Source organism: Rhincodon typus, chromosome 1 (assembly GCF_021869965.1).
Source record: "Rhincodon typus isolate 14 chromosome 1, sRhiTyp1.1, whole genome shotgun sequence".
Classification (NCBI taxonomy): Eukaryota; Metazoa; Chordata; class Chondrichthyes; order Orectolobiformes; family Rhincodontidae; genus Rhincodon; species Rhincodon typus.
Window position 1 is genome coordinate 45,619,586 of NC_063332.1, and position 14,465 is coordinate 45,634,050.

At 39.0% G+C, this 14,465-nt stretch overlaps 1 protein-coding gene across 1 annotated transcript in view; it reads right to left on the reverse strand.

The window, feature by feature from the left end:
- Positions 1-14,465, reverse strand: part of nol6 (nucleolar protein 6 (RNA-associated)) — a 110,431-nt gene that overhangs the window by 69,006 nt on the left and 26,960 nt on the right. The window contains exons 5-9 of the mRNA XM_048604782.1: positions 10,802-10,936; positions 7,139-7,302; positions 6,561-6,681; positions 2,933-2,991; positions 2,154-2,255 (exon numbers count right to left, since the gene is read on the reverse strand). Coding sequence (XP_048460739.1) covers positions 2,154-2,255; positions 2,933-2,991; positions 6,561-6,681; positions 7,139-7,302; positions 10,802-10,936 — 581 coding nt within the window. The remainder of the gene's footprint in view (positions 1-2,153; positions 2,256-2,932; positions 2,992-6,560; positions 6,682-7,138; positions 7,303-10,801; positions 10,937-14,465) is intronic.

Below are 14,465 nucleotides of genomic sequence, written 5' to 3' on the forward strand. Positions count from 1 at the left end.
ACACTGTGTTATCTCAGACTCCAGCATTGGCAGTTCTTACTATCTTTCAGATGTTGATATGCATTATCAAAAGACAACAGAAAACAAAGGTCAAATGTTTTAAACCATAAATCTAATTAGATAACATCAGTAGTTGCTGGAAAAGCTCAGCAAGTCTGGCAACATCTGTAAAGAAAAATCAGAGTTTAACGCTTCGGGTCTGGTGGCCCTTCCTCAGAACGCTCTGAGGAAGGGTCACCAGACCCGAAACATTATCGCTGATTTTTCTTCATAGATGCTGCCAGACCTGCTGAGCTTTGCCAGCAACTTCTGTTTTTGTTCCTGATTTACAGCATCCTCATTTCTTTCAGTTTTTAGATAAAGTCAGTATTTTGGGAATTGACTTCACATCATTACAGTTTTAAATTATATTTTTAGAAGCAGTTTACTTCAGAAAGAGATAAAATAATACCAAAGGGTCTAAGCCAAAGTTTTTGCTCAAGTTCACCATTTGTTAAAACATATGTATAAATACCTGTTAGTTTTGATAAACATGATAGCACAAATGGCACTTGCTTCCTTTGTGTGAGCTAGTTTATTGAGCAGATTGTGAAGTTAAACATCAGCTGGATTGCAGACCAAAATTCAGTTTGACAAGGGCATACATGTAATCTATCTCACAAATCGAAGGGAAATCATGTGTCTGCACATGGTCTTTTCCAGAAAGGGAACAAAAATTGGCTCTGATTCTCCATGAAACATTTGTGTCTTTTTATCCTTTTAATCAGATGTTAGTTAAGCAAAGGCACTCTCCTCATTCAAGGGGACAAACTGTCAACTCAAGGTTGGCAATTCCAAGCACCCAAGCATGACATCTTACATTTACATTACACATTCAACATTATAAAATATCCCAATGTATTTCACAGCAGCGATACAAAAACAAGACATGGTCATTTCTGCTCACAGCGAATGGGTAAGTCAGATGACCAAATGCTTGGTCAAAGAGATAGACTGTAAGGAGTATATTCAAGAAGGAGAAAGACAACTAAAGATGGAGAAAGGTGTAGGGACAGAATTCCAGCGCTTAATGCCAACCTAAGTTGCAAGGTTGGCTATTATTTGGGGGAGAATTGGATAGAGTAGGGCCAAAGGTATGTGACAAATTGTGTTTCCCATAGATCTGTACTGGAACTTCAGCTTTTCACCATAATCGTCAATGACTTAGATGAAAAAATAGACTGTCCTGTGCCAAGTTTTCAAATAATGGTGTGAGAACTGGTGATCGACGATTAATTAGTTGATCACACCACAATGCCACTGGAGTCAAGTACCGCTTAGAAATGTAAGAAAAAGGAGTCTTATTTCTTACATAATAAGAAATAAGCAATTTGGTCCCTGGAACCTACAATACCATTCACTAAGATCACATTGTGGCCCAAATCTCGCTGCTGCCTGCCTCCCATAACCCTGTACATTAAGCCTCAAATATATTCAATAATTCAGCCCAAATTGGTCTGCAGGGTAAGGAATTGCATTAAAAGCCTTCTTAAATGGAAGGCACTACATTTTTAAAATTTCCCCACCAGTTCCCAACCCACTCCCCTACAAACAACGGAGAACAGTCAAGCCACCCTGAATGTTAGACATTTAAATAAGATCACTTCTCATTCTTCTGACCTGCCATATTAAGTAAAGTGACCAAAAAAGGCACACAGTTCTCTAGGTGCGGACCCATCAATGCACTGTGCAATTATAGCAATACATCACCACTTGATTCCTATTCCTATTCATTTGTCAATTATTCTCACTGAGCACATGGGAGGGCATCAGTCAGTAAGATGTGGACACAGCCGAAGTCCAGTTCCCATCCTCTATCTAGTCAAACAGACTTCAAATGCTCCTGATGGTTAATCTTCTGGGATACCTTGTCCTTGCCCTAAAATGAGTAAGCATTCTCTGGAGTTGTAAACAGCAAATTTGCAGGTGGGAAGTGATGTACAGAGATAAAAAAGCAATGTAATAAACTATGAGCAAATACCAAATCCAACACTCACACCTGCCCCAACTACCATGACATAGTTGACTTCACGAACATTTTCAAAGCAGAAATTTCAAAATCAAATCTATCATACAAATGGAAAGAGAATTGCCAGCTGGGCATTCTGCTTTACCTGCTTGTATTTGCTTGCAGTCATCTCAGCACATAGATTTACGAATCCTGAGGGGTCCACAAAGACAACTTCAAAGGCCTGGTGAAATTCTCCAAGAGATGGCTGTGAGGACAAAAGATTACACTAAATTAAATCTTAATTAAAATATTTACAATTGAGACTTCTGCACCACTGGCCTCAACCTCAGGCAACTACATTTCCCAGTGACTCAGTAGCATCATAAAATCCCTACAGTGAGGAAGCAGGCCATTTGGCCCATCAAGTCCACAATGACCCTCCAAAAACCATCCCACCCAGATCCACCCCCTACACTATCCGCGTAATCCTGCAATCCCCATGGCTAATCCACCTAACCCATACATCTTTGGACTGTGGGAGGAAACCAGAGCACTTGGCAGAAACCCATGCAGACACAGGGAGAATGTGCAAACTCTACAGAGACAGTCAACTGAGGGTGCAATCGAACCTGGTCCTGTTGTGAGGCAGCAGCGCTAACCACTGAGCCATTGCATCGCTCCATAGTATATTATACATAGTACAAGTTATCAGCTTCCCAAGATTGAAGAAGCTTCAAAATGCCACACGATGTTGTGATTCAAAGCACAAAAATTGAACGATCTGCTGTCAGCACAATAACAAATACTTAATAAAGATCCCTTTTCCAACTTAAAGGATTAATCAAGCTGTGGAGAGCAGCTTGTACTATTTCATTATTACATATCTAACATTTTAAAGAGCACTGACAAAGCATAAAAAGATACAATTAAAGATCATCTTACCGCTGAGTTGTCAGTATCCCAAGAAAGACTGATGCCATTTTGAGTGAGGTCTGTTACAGCTGAACAAAATTAAAAACCAGAGGAATTAAAAATCATACAAACTACAGATAATATGCATTCTATAGGGGAACATAAATAGCAGCTTTTGCTTAGCCAGGTAATCGGAAAGTCCATCCCCACAACATAGGAAGAGGAGCAGGCTATTCAGCTCCTCCACCATTCAATGAGATGATTGCCAATCTGTGGCCTAACTCCATACACAAGGGTCACTGGATCCAAAACATTAACTCTGATTTCTCTCCACAGGTGCTGCCAGATCTGCTGAGATTTTCCAGAAATTTCTGTTTTTGTTCCATATACATAACCTTTATTCCATATCCCCTAATACCTATCACCTAAAAATGTATCTATCCAGATGTAAAATTAGCAACTCATCCTACATGCACTGCCATTTGTGGAAGAAAGTTCCAAACATCTACCACCCTTAATTTGTAGGTGTGCTCTGACATTGATAGGAGAGAGGCAGAAACAACTTTAGAAATGAGTTTGTGCAGTTATTTTCCTTACCAATCTTCTTTTCTCCTCAACATGTTAACTCATGTTAGTGTAAAGTTTCTGTTAGGAACCCTCACAAATGGTCATTGTTCAAAAATAAAAGGGTTGGTAGACTCAAATGTTCAGAAGTTCTGGAAACACTCAGAAGATTAGATAGCATCCGTGGTGAGCCTCATCCTATGGTGGTGTGGATTTTTCTTTTTCAGATTTAATCATCCACATCAAGAACGTATCATTTTGCCCACCACTTCCTCATCTTCATGTTGCTCTTTGAAAATATCATAACAACTTGTGCAAGGCCCAAAGGGACTTTCTTTGGCCCACCATCAATCAAAAGGCAAAAGTGCTGCTTTTTGAGGTTTCCACACAAAATCTTATCTTTTTTATGCCATGCTCCTGAGAGTTATTTCTGACGTGGAGATGCCGGTGTTGGGTTGGGCGGACAAAGTCAGAAGTCACATGACACCAGGTTATACTCGAACAGGTTTATTTGAAATCACAAGCTTTCGGAGTGCTGCTTCTTCATCAGGTGTTGACGACAAAGGAGCAGCGCTCCAAAAGCTTGTGATTTCAAATAAACCTGTTGGACTATAACCTGGCATTGTGTGACTTCTGAAAGTTATTTCAACCAAGGTACATAACACGAGGCACCAGCAACATGGAAGAAAACATAGGGCTAAGTAAGGAAATGGCAAAGAATGAATTAAATTTAAGATATTTATGATTTGTTTCATGTTTACTGAAGTCATATAAGTTAAGGGGGCAGACAAGGAAATTGTGTTACACTTATGTAGAATGCTGATTCTACCTGAATCTAAATCTGGTACCATGCTTTAGGAATGACGTGAAAGCATTAGAGTTTAAAAAAATTCATGAGAAAGGTTCCACAGACAAGGAATATAAATAGATTGGAGAAGTTGGGGATCTAGCATCTGCAGTTCTTGCTATCTCTTGGAGAAGTTGGGACTGTTTTCCTTGAAGAGAAAAGATTTGATAGAGGCTTTCAAAATTATGAGGGATCTGAATGGAGTAGATAGAGAGAAACTGATCCCATTGGTGGCATGATTGAAAAGAAAATGACACAAATATAAGGGAAGAGGCAAAAGAAGCAATGATGATGCAAAGAAAAAAAATTTTACACACTAAGTTGACAGGAGGGAATTGGATTTTCTGAAAAGAAAGAATATGCAAGTGCCAGCGGGTGAAATGGCACACATTAAATTGCAACCACAGAGAGTGGGTGCAGACATTATGGGCTACCATAACAATTCTATTAAGTTACATAGTGGGGAATTGGAAACATTAGAAATGCGTAAAGAGAAGCACAGCAACCACAGGCTGGTCAGTTTAACTTCAGTGGCGGGTAAATTTCTACAAACAACAATCGTGGACAAAATTTATAAGCTCATTAAGCACGTTGCTTAAAAAAAGCCATTTGGATTTGCCAAAGGAAAATTGTCCAACATGGGGTTTTTTTTGAGATATAACAGAATGGTTTTTGAGGATGATGCAGATAATGTGGTGTATGTGTACTTCCAAAGGCATTTGATAAAATGCCAAACCAACATACCATGAGCAAAGTATCTGCTCTTGGAACAAAAGGGACAAGTAAGGAATGTGTACACAATTGAGTGACAGGAAACAGAGTAACGGTTAATGGACTATTCAGATTTGAGGAAGATTAGTAGTTGATCTCTCGGGAGTCAGTGCTGGGGACCTTGCTCTTCCTATACAGGACAGAGTTTCAAAACGTGCAGAATATGAAACAACAAAGTATTGCAAACTGTGGGGAGAACAAAGTAGAACTTTAAAAGAACACAAGCAAGTAGATGAAAAATGGGTGGACAAGTGGCAGATGAAGTTCAATGCAGAGAAACACAGATGAATTTTGATGGCAAGAACATAGGGTGACAATACAAAGGGTACAACTCTAAAAGGGTGCAGGAAGAGAGAGATTTGGGTGTAAATGGACTTAAGTTATTGAAGGACAGGTTGTGAGAGCAATTAATAAAACTTACAATTTCTGGGCTTTATTAACGGGGGCATAGAATAAAAGAGCAAGAAGATTATAAAAACAAAATGCTGGAAATCTGAAACAAATGCAGAAAATGCTGGAGAAACTCAGCAAGTTTGGTAACTTCTGCGGAGAGTAAAGAGTGTTAACTTTTCAGTATGATTCTACAGAAGAAGTGGAGAAATTTTCTTAAGAACAATCATACTGGACTTAAAAAGTTAACTATTTTCCTCTCCACAAATGCTGCCAGACTTGCTGAGTTTCTCCAGCATTTTCTGTATTTGTAGCCAAGAGGTTATGTCGAACTTATTTTAGACATTGGTTTAGCCTCCAGTTTTGGGTCCCGTGCTTTAAAAAAGATATGAAGACACTGGGGGAAGACAGCACAGAAAAGATTCATGAGAATAGTTCAGTTGCGAGAATAGGTTGGAGAGTTTAGAACTGTTTCCCTTTGAGAAAACTGCTGAGATAAGACTTCATGGAGGCATTCAAAATTATGAGGTATCTTGATGCCATGGATAGGGGGAAGCTGTTCCCATTCATGAAAGAATTAAAAACAAGAGGGCTGAGATTTAAAGTTATTGGTAAAAGAAGCAACAATGACATGAGGAATGCATAGCCTGACAACGTGGTGGAGGCAGATTCAATAGGGAAGTAGACTGTTATTTGAAAAGAAGAATGCACAGGGTTAAGGGGAGAAGGCACTAGAATGGCACGAGATGACTTGCTCAGAGAAATGGTGCAGATATGATGGGACTGAGCTGCCTCTTTCCGTGCTGTAATAATTCTATGAACTTGCACACTTGTTTACTATTCAAGGATAAGGAAGAATCTAGTCAGAATGAAATGTAGTCGAGAGTGGGAGCTTCCATTCTTCAAGGTCATACTGTAGGGCATCTTGGCCTCCAAACTAGGAGCAAAGAACTGCTCAGGTTGTTCTCACTGAGAAATCAAGACATAATAGGAACCACATTGCTGGTCTAAGTCCAAGAAATCAACTAAATTTATTGTTATATTTTAAGTGGAGACTTTAACTTGAGAAATTAGAGAACAACTTACCCAAGAACTGAAGAACATTACGCAGCACCTGGTATCCACTCATCATTTTGTTCAGTCTATGCTTAGAAAGCAAATATGCCACCAACATTGAAGCAATAAATCCATTGAAGCAACCATAACCCTAATGAAACAGGAAAAAAAAAAGGCTGGTACACTTTTGAACTAATTTTTAACTGAATTAAATGTAGAACTATCATCTACTAATGATAAAATAAATGCTCAATGGTATAAAATTGAACTCAAAAGGCTACAGATGTCAAGAGTCTTAACAAAATGCAGCTTACGGTGACCAGCATATTTCCTAGTTTTTCAAAATGAAGGCTCAAATCAATTATCGTATTAACGGCAATGTTATATTAAAATCGCAGATAATTTAGCTTAGATTTTATTAAACATAGTTCTGAACTAACATACAATCAGTTACAGGTGACAGGTCTTGAAGAAGCAAAAGCCTTTCTACCAACCAATAAATGTTTTATTACAACGCCAAACCTAGGATGACAATACTAAAATTCAACACAGAACAGTGAAAAGTTTAGCAAAGGTTTGTGCAAAATCACGGAAGTGCAGACACGTACCTTGTTCAATGCCCTCTGTTGAAGCCATACTTTAAGAATTCCAATTCCATCTTTCATTCCAGGGAATTCAGCAGCAGCATTGAAGAGAAAATGAAGATGCTGTTCCATCACCAGATCAACGAGAATGCTATTATTATAGTGAGGTGTAGCAGGCTCATCATTTCCTGAAAATACAAATAATCTCTATAACCTCACTTCAGACAAGAGCCAGTGCATCTTTTGGCTCTTTTTGTGAAGGCAGTGCTCAGCATGTAATACTATCCAGGCTAGAGAAATACAGAAAGTAGAAAGAAACAAAAAATGAGCCAGACTGCAGGAGGGCCATTCAGAAACCAATATGTGTGGGTTGTCAGAAGCCATCACTGTGGCTGTAACGGGACTGCAGCTACAGAGAGGGAACATAAAGTAGAGCAACAGAACAAAAGACAACAAAAACAAAGTTGCTGGAAAAGCTCAGCAGGTCTGGCAGCATCTGTCGAGGAGAAAAGAGAGTTAACGTTTCGGGTCCGGTGACCCTTCCTCAAAACTCCAGACCCGAAACGTTAACTCTGTTTTCTCCTCCACAGGTGCTGCCAGACCTGCTGAGCTTTTCCAGCAACTTTGTTTTTGTTCCTGATTTACAGCATCCGCAGTTCTTTTGGTTTTTACTTAGAACAAAAGGTAAATTAGGCTTTTGGCACCAAAAGATATTCTTTTGCCCGAGCACATTCAGTGGCAGTAGTCTTCATGAGAGACTGTTGTAATGGGAGGCTGTAAAACATCGAAATAAGTGTCTTACAAAATGTAAATCCTAAGCTGCTGGTATCTCTCACAGTGCACTCATCCTCCTGGAGCTGACAGGTTATGAATACCATGGAGGTTCTGGTACCTGTAAGAAAATTTTTTTTCAATGACCTTAATTGGCTCCCAATGATGCCAAGCAAGCTGCTGTCATCCAGTGAGGATGTGTTTGGGAAAAATCACAAGAAGCCAGAAGCGCACTGGGAGGTAGTCCCAGCACTTTTTTTTTTTTTTTTTGAGTTGACACCCCCCTACCAGATCCACCCACCACAAGGGACTTGGAAAATACAGCCCAAAGACTTAAATGCATCATATTTACCTTTCTTCTTAAAACTTTGACAAACTAATGTGGCTTTTCTCTTTCTGGAATGAAAATGACCACCAACTTATTTTTGTTGCCATTGAAAATTCTATGAACAAATAGCTCATTAGCAAATAGCAGAGTGCACGGAATCAAGTCTGGCAAAGAAAGCCTGGTTCAGAGCTGAGTCACCTTTGAGGGTCAATAGAATATTATATATTACATAGTAACTGGTGCCAAAATTCAAATTAAATTGTACTACTGCTGATTCACATTATGTGAATAATGGAGTAAATTGGGGTTCCACTAGAATGACATGACAGCCCCACTGCAATTACCAGCAACTAAACGCTGCAGTCTGCTGTGGAAATAGAAAAGATCTGAGGTAATCAGACAGATTAAATAAGGATAAGGTCATTAAATGAACAATGCCAAGCTTTATAAATATTTCAATCACTTAGCATTTTTTTCAAAAGTTATCAGAATGACGTCCTGTCGAAAACAGTAGAGGCAAGACATGAACACGGAATGCATTAAAATTTTTTTCCCTTAATGTAGCCAGAGGAATAAATGTCACTTTCTGATCCTACAGGTTAATCCATGATAGGAAGAAAGCATAAACTAGCGGTAGATTGGTAACTCCATAGACTATGAAAATAACTGACATAACACAGAGGAAGACAGTGCACAAACATTGGTGAAACACCTTGGATGAACAGCATCTCTAAATCATCGAGGAGCAACAGCCCACGCATCTCTGAGCATGAAATAAGATGCTGGGCAACATGACCATCTGTCCTTCAATTCTACACAAACACAGCTTCTGCAAGACTCCTTCCTAAGAACTCTTCCTGCAACTTCCCCGCCACATAGCAGAACACTGAAAACAAAATACAACTAACTCTCCCCTGCTATGAATGGGAGTCAAATCAGAGAGCAATCCCAGCCTCATTTCCATTACACAAAATACCTGACACCCCATCAGCACCTCAGCCTGATTCAAAAAACGTCATAACCAATTACATTTGAAATCATTTAGTGTTAGTTTGTAGGCAAATATCATACAGAATTTGGACACAGGAAAACCTCACCAACAGCAACTGAAATAGATGATCAGTTAATTTGTACTGATACTTTTGATGGGTTTCCAATATTTCCATTAATGCTAGTCAGGAAACCAGGAAAATAAACTGCATTTGGTCTCTAAGGTACATCTATCTGAACAGAAACTGGGCCCCAAATAACATCTCATCTCAAAAGTGGCATTTCTCACATGAGTACCACCTCTGTACTGCCCTGAAGTGCATCTTAGAAAGAGCAATCTGGATTGTTCAGATATCTTTAATGTTTAAGAAAGAATATAAATGCATTGGAAGCAGTTTAGAGACGGTTTACTAATCTAATACCTGGAATGAGGGGGTTCTCTAAAAGGAAAACATTGGACAGACTGGGTTTGCATCCGCCGAATTTTAGGATAGAAAGAGGCAACTCGATTGATATTTATAAAATACCGAGAGGTCTTAATAGGGGAATGTTGAAAAGGCGTTTCCTCATGAGAAAATCTTGAAACAGAAGTTACCGTTTAAAAATAAGGAACCAACCATTTAAAACAAAGATGAAGCAGAGGTGAATGGATTCTTGCTAAGCTAGGGGTGAAATGCTCTTGGGGTCAGCGGGATTGTGGATTTGAGGTTAGAATCAGATCAGTCACAATCTTATGAAATGGCAGAGCAGGTTCAAAATATTGAATGCTTTTCGTTCATTTATTTGAACACAATTTATAATTAACTTTACTAGGAAATACCACATATAAGGAATCAACATTTGAGATGTTCAGTAGAAAGAATACTGCAGGAGATTCAAACTGGCTAACAGCTCAAATACCATCTGCTGAGTGGCTAACATGCCTCAGCTTTCTCCAACAGTTCACATATCTGAGCTTTAGTGGTTAGACTTAGTCTTTCATTCATTGGCATTCTCGGCATTATGGTATCTCATTACCTAATCAGCCTTTAATAAACTTAGTTTCTTCCTTTGATGCCAAACTCATCTCCACAAAGCCCACATGTGCCCATAGTTTCAATCTGCTTTTCTATCGCTAAAGCTCTTCAAAACACCTTGCGTAAAGGATAACAGAAAACTGAAGCACAAAGATTTAGAGGTCAGCTCATGATGGTCCTGAGGTGCAACCTCCCTCTCATTCTTACAACTTTTTGTCTATTTTCTATTATCAGGTGCTTTAGAAACACCAAATACACAGCTTCTTGAGTTTACTGCTTCCTCAAAATATCCTCATGGCTTTTAATCAAGAACCAACCTTTCTCCCCCAAAAATCAAAATTGTGCAGCTCAATATCTCAGTCTCAAGCTATCAAAACTATCATCTGATCATATTCAAATTATCTATTTATCTCTCTTAGTCATCACCTACGGTAATATTCTGCAAAGTCCTACTCAATCAATCATATTTGCTTTTCAATGTTAAAAAAGACAATATCTGAGAGGTAAAAAGCCAACTGCAGCATTATGTAAACACGACAGTGGGGGGAAAAAAAGGAAAAAGATACTCATAACAGCACAAACCTTCCTGGGTAGATCCTTTCTCCAAAAACCATGAAACACGAATGTTATTTCTGCTTGGATGAAAACGACTCAATTTGAAGAAAGATGCAGGAGCACAAGGATGAAGTCTTACAGTTACCAGTTTCTCATCTTTACCTAGGTTCAGAGCATAAACAGCGTCAAAAATGCCAGTCATGAAAATACACATTAGTGACTTAATGGATGCATTTTATCCTTTAAAAGGGAGGGGGCAGCACCTGGAATTTCCACTAGGTTGTCTGTAAATTAGTCATATCAGTGCAAAAAGTGTTTAACATTTTCATCAAGAGCTACATTCAGTATAACTGGAGTTTCCACATATCATTCATGCGAGTTTGAGAAAACATACATTGCGCAAGAATCAAGCCTGGCTACGCCCCAAAATTGAATTAAGTACCATTGGGATTTTCCACTATTGCTTGTGATCCTTAAAGGAAGATTTAATTTTTAAAAAAAACACAAAGATACTACTAAGATCATTTTAAAAGCCAGTAAATACAACCTTTTAACTTACTAAGAAACTGACTACTTCTTTTGTTCATTCGTGGGATATAGCATTTATTGCCTATTGCTAATTGCTCTGTGGGCAGTTAAGAGTCGACCACATTGTTGTGGGTTTGAAGTAATGTACAGGCCAAACCAGGTGAGGATGATACATTTCCTCCACAAAAAGACATTAGTAAGCCAGAAGAGTTTTTACAATAATTATTATTTGGTCACCATTTGACTAGCTTTCTACTGAATTCCAATTTCACCATTTTTTAAAATATTCACTTGTGGGAGTCGCTGGCTGGGCCAGCACATATTTCCCAACTGTAGCTGCCCGTGTGAGCTGCCGCCTTGAACCACCGCAGTCCATCTGCTGTTGGCAAGTTTTTAGGGAGGGAATTCCAGGATTTTGACCCACCAACAGTAAAGGAACAGCAATACATTTCCAAGTCAGGAGGATAAGTGGCTTGGACGGGAACTTTCAGGTGGTGGTTTTCCCATGAATTGACTGTCATTGTCCTTCTAGATGGTAGCAGTCGTGGGTTTGGAAGGTGCTGTCTGAAAAGCTTTGGTGGATGTCTGCAGAGCATCTTGTAGGCAGTGCACACTGCTACTAATGAGCATCACTGGTGGAGGGAGTGGAAGTTTGTGGATGTGGGGTGCTTTGTATTGGATGGTGTTCAACTTGACTGGGAAATATTCCATCACACTCCTGACTTGCGCTTTGTAGATGTTGGACAAGCTTTGGGGAGACAGGAGGAGAGTTACTCACCACAGTATTCCTAGCCTCTGACTGGCTCATGTAGCCACTGTGTTTACGTGGCAAGCCCAGTTGAGTTTCTAGTCAAAGGTAGCAGAAGGATGTTGATATCAGGAAATTCAGTGGAGGTAACTCTAATGATTGTCAAAGGGCAGTGGTTGGATAGTCTCTTATTGGAGTTGGTCATGCCTGGTGCGAATATTACTTGCCACTTGTCAGCCCAAGGCTGGATATTGTCCAGATTTTGTCACATTTGAACATGGACTGCTTCAGTATCTGGGGAGTCACACAAATGGTGCTGAACCTTCATCAGCAATTATCCCCACATCTGACCTTACAATAGAGGGAAGGTCATTAATGGAACAGCTAAAGATGACTGGGCCTAGGACATGACCCTGAGGAACCCCCGCAGAGATGCCCTGGAGTTGAAATGACTGACCTCCAATAACTGCAACCATCTTCCTACGTGTCAGGAATAACTCCAATTTACCCAGATTCCCTTTGACTCCAGTTTTGCCAGGGCTCCTTTAAGCCACATTCAGTCAAACGTAGCCTTGACCAACAGACAATGACACATTGCTGCTGCCTCCTTCAATGTACACCAACAATTAGCAAATGATGGTTTATTTCTTTTTAAAAAGTCATTTTCAGTTATCTGGAATTACATTGCTCAGGACTTTGATTAAATGGCATTCTTTTTTAAGCAATCAGTATTCATCAAAGTACATGAAATTACCACAAATATATTATGGAGCATTTTTAAAGCAATTGTTTTTCATATTACTTGCTAAAATAGTGTCCTATTGAATTGATTCAGCTCAGAATGGGCATTTGAAGATACGCAAAAGTGTGGAAACTGGAGAAGAAAAAAACTCTTCTCTAAACTAGCGTAATTTTGGGCATAAATGGTAAGTAATACACTGGTTACTCCAAAAATAGAAATTTTACCCTGAAGGTATTTTCTATTCCATATAGTTACTGATAAGAAAAGGGGCAAAGGGGATGTATTTTTCCGAATTTCCTATCCTTGTAAAAGTTATAAAATACATCACACCGGCGACACAGAGACAAAGCAATCTCTAAACACTAAGTCATGAGTATGGTCAATCCACAAATTGTCAGAGATTCTCTTTCTCTTTCAAGGAGAACATGGTGGTAAATTCATCCAAAATTTTATTTAATATACAGAGAAATTCTGAAAAGGAAACAAAAAAAAAATGCTTTTTAAGACCACCATTCACAGTCTCAGGATATCCCCAAAGTGCTTCAAAGATAATAACAGTTCTTTTGAAATATAATCACTCATGTAATACTGGAAATCATTGCCAACTTGCAGACAGCAGCCAGAGAACTGACCTATTATAGTGGGATTGGTTGAAGGATAAATTCTGGTCAAGACATCAGGAAAACACTCCCGCGCTTTTCAAACAGTGCTAAGAGACAAATTGACTACATCAAAGTGTCATATAAATGCAAGTTTAAGTTGTTTCTGTGCCCAGAAAACTGATTTTAAAATGTACTCACTTTACAGGCAAATGCAGCAATTTGTACAAAGCTAGGTTATACAAAGTATTTTGAGGTGAATACCTCATTATTTTGCTCTTCATGAAACTGAAAAGTAATAAACATTGTCGAACCACCATGGTAAGTGCATGGTCACAGAAAATCATAACTTAGCTCTGATGTGACCAAATGCCTTAATTGCAGCCTCTGTATTGCATTTCGTACGTCCTTTGTCCTGACTCACTTCTTTTTCCTCATGAGTCAAAAAAATTGTGGGTGCAAAAGCAAAATAGCGGCAATGTTGAAATTCAAAATGTAAACAGACAATGCTGGTAAATAGTCGGCCGGTCACGAAGCACTTGTGGAAAGAAAAATCAGGTTTAAGTTTCAGGTCAGTCACTGTTTCTCGGCAAGTTCTAATGAAAGATCATCATACTGCAACTTTAATGCTATTTTTCTCTCGACAAATGCTGCTTGGCCTTCATATTTCCAGCATTTTCTGTTTACATTTCACTGTGGGTTCAAACCTTACTAGAGATTTGTGGACAATCTAGGCTAACATTTAATCAAGGAGTAATGGAGTGTTCTACTGTACCCAATGCTATCGTTTAAGTACAATATTAAACTTAATTTGCCCCTCAAGGGCCACTAGTGTTCCATTGTGTCACAGTTGTTGTTACACCCAAAGCATTAACTTGTCTGTTTTTGACATAGATGGTGACTGATTTATTGCCTGCTTCCAGCATTTTCTGCTTTTGATTCTGGTCATCGGTTTCGTATAATTTGTTCGTATCATTCCAAGGAGCCTCAGACCAAATTACTAACATATAGATTCCTTGGGAATACTGACCTCTGTGATGTTCACCACAACGAAATGCAGCTGATGCCAGTTTA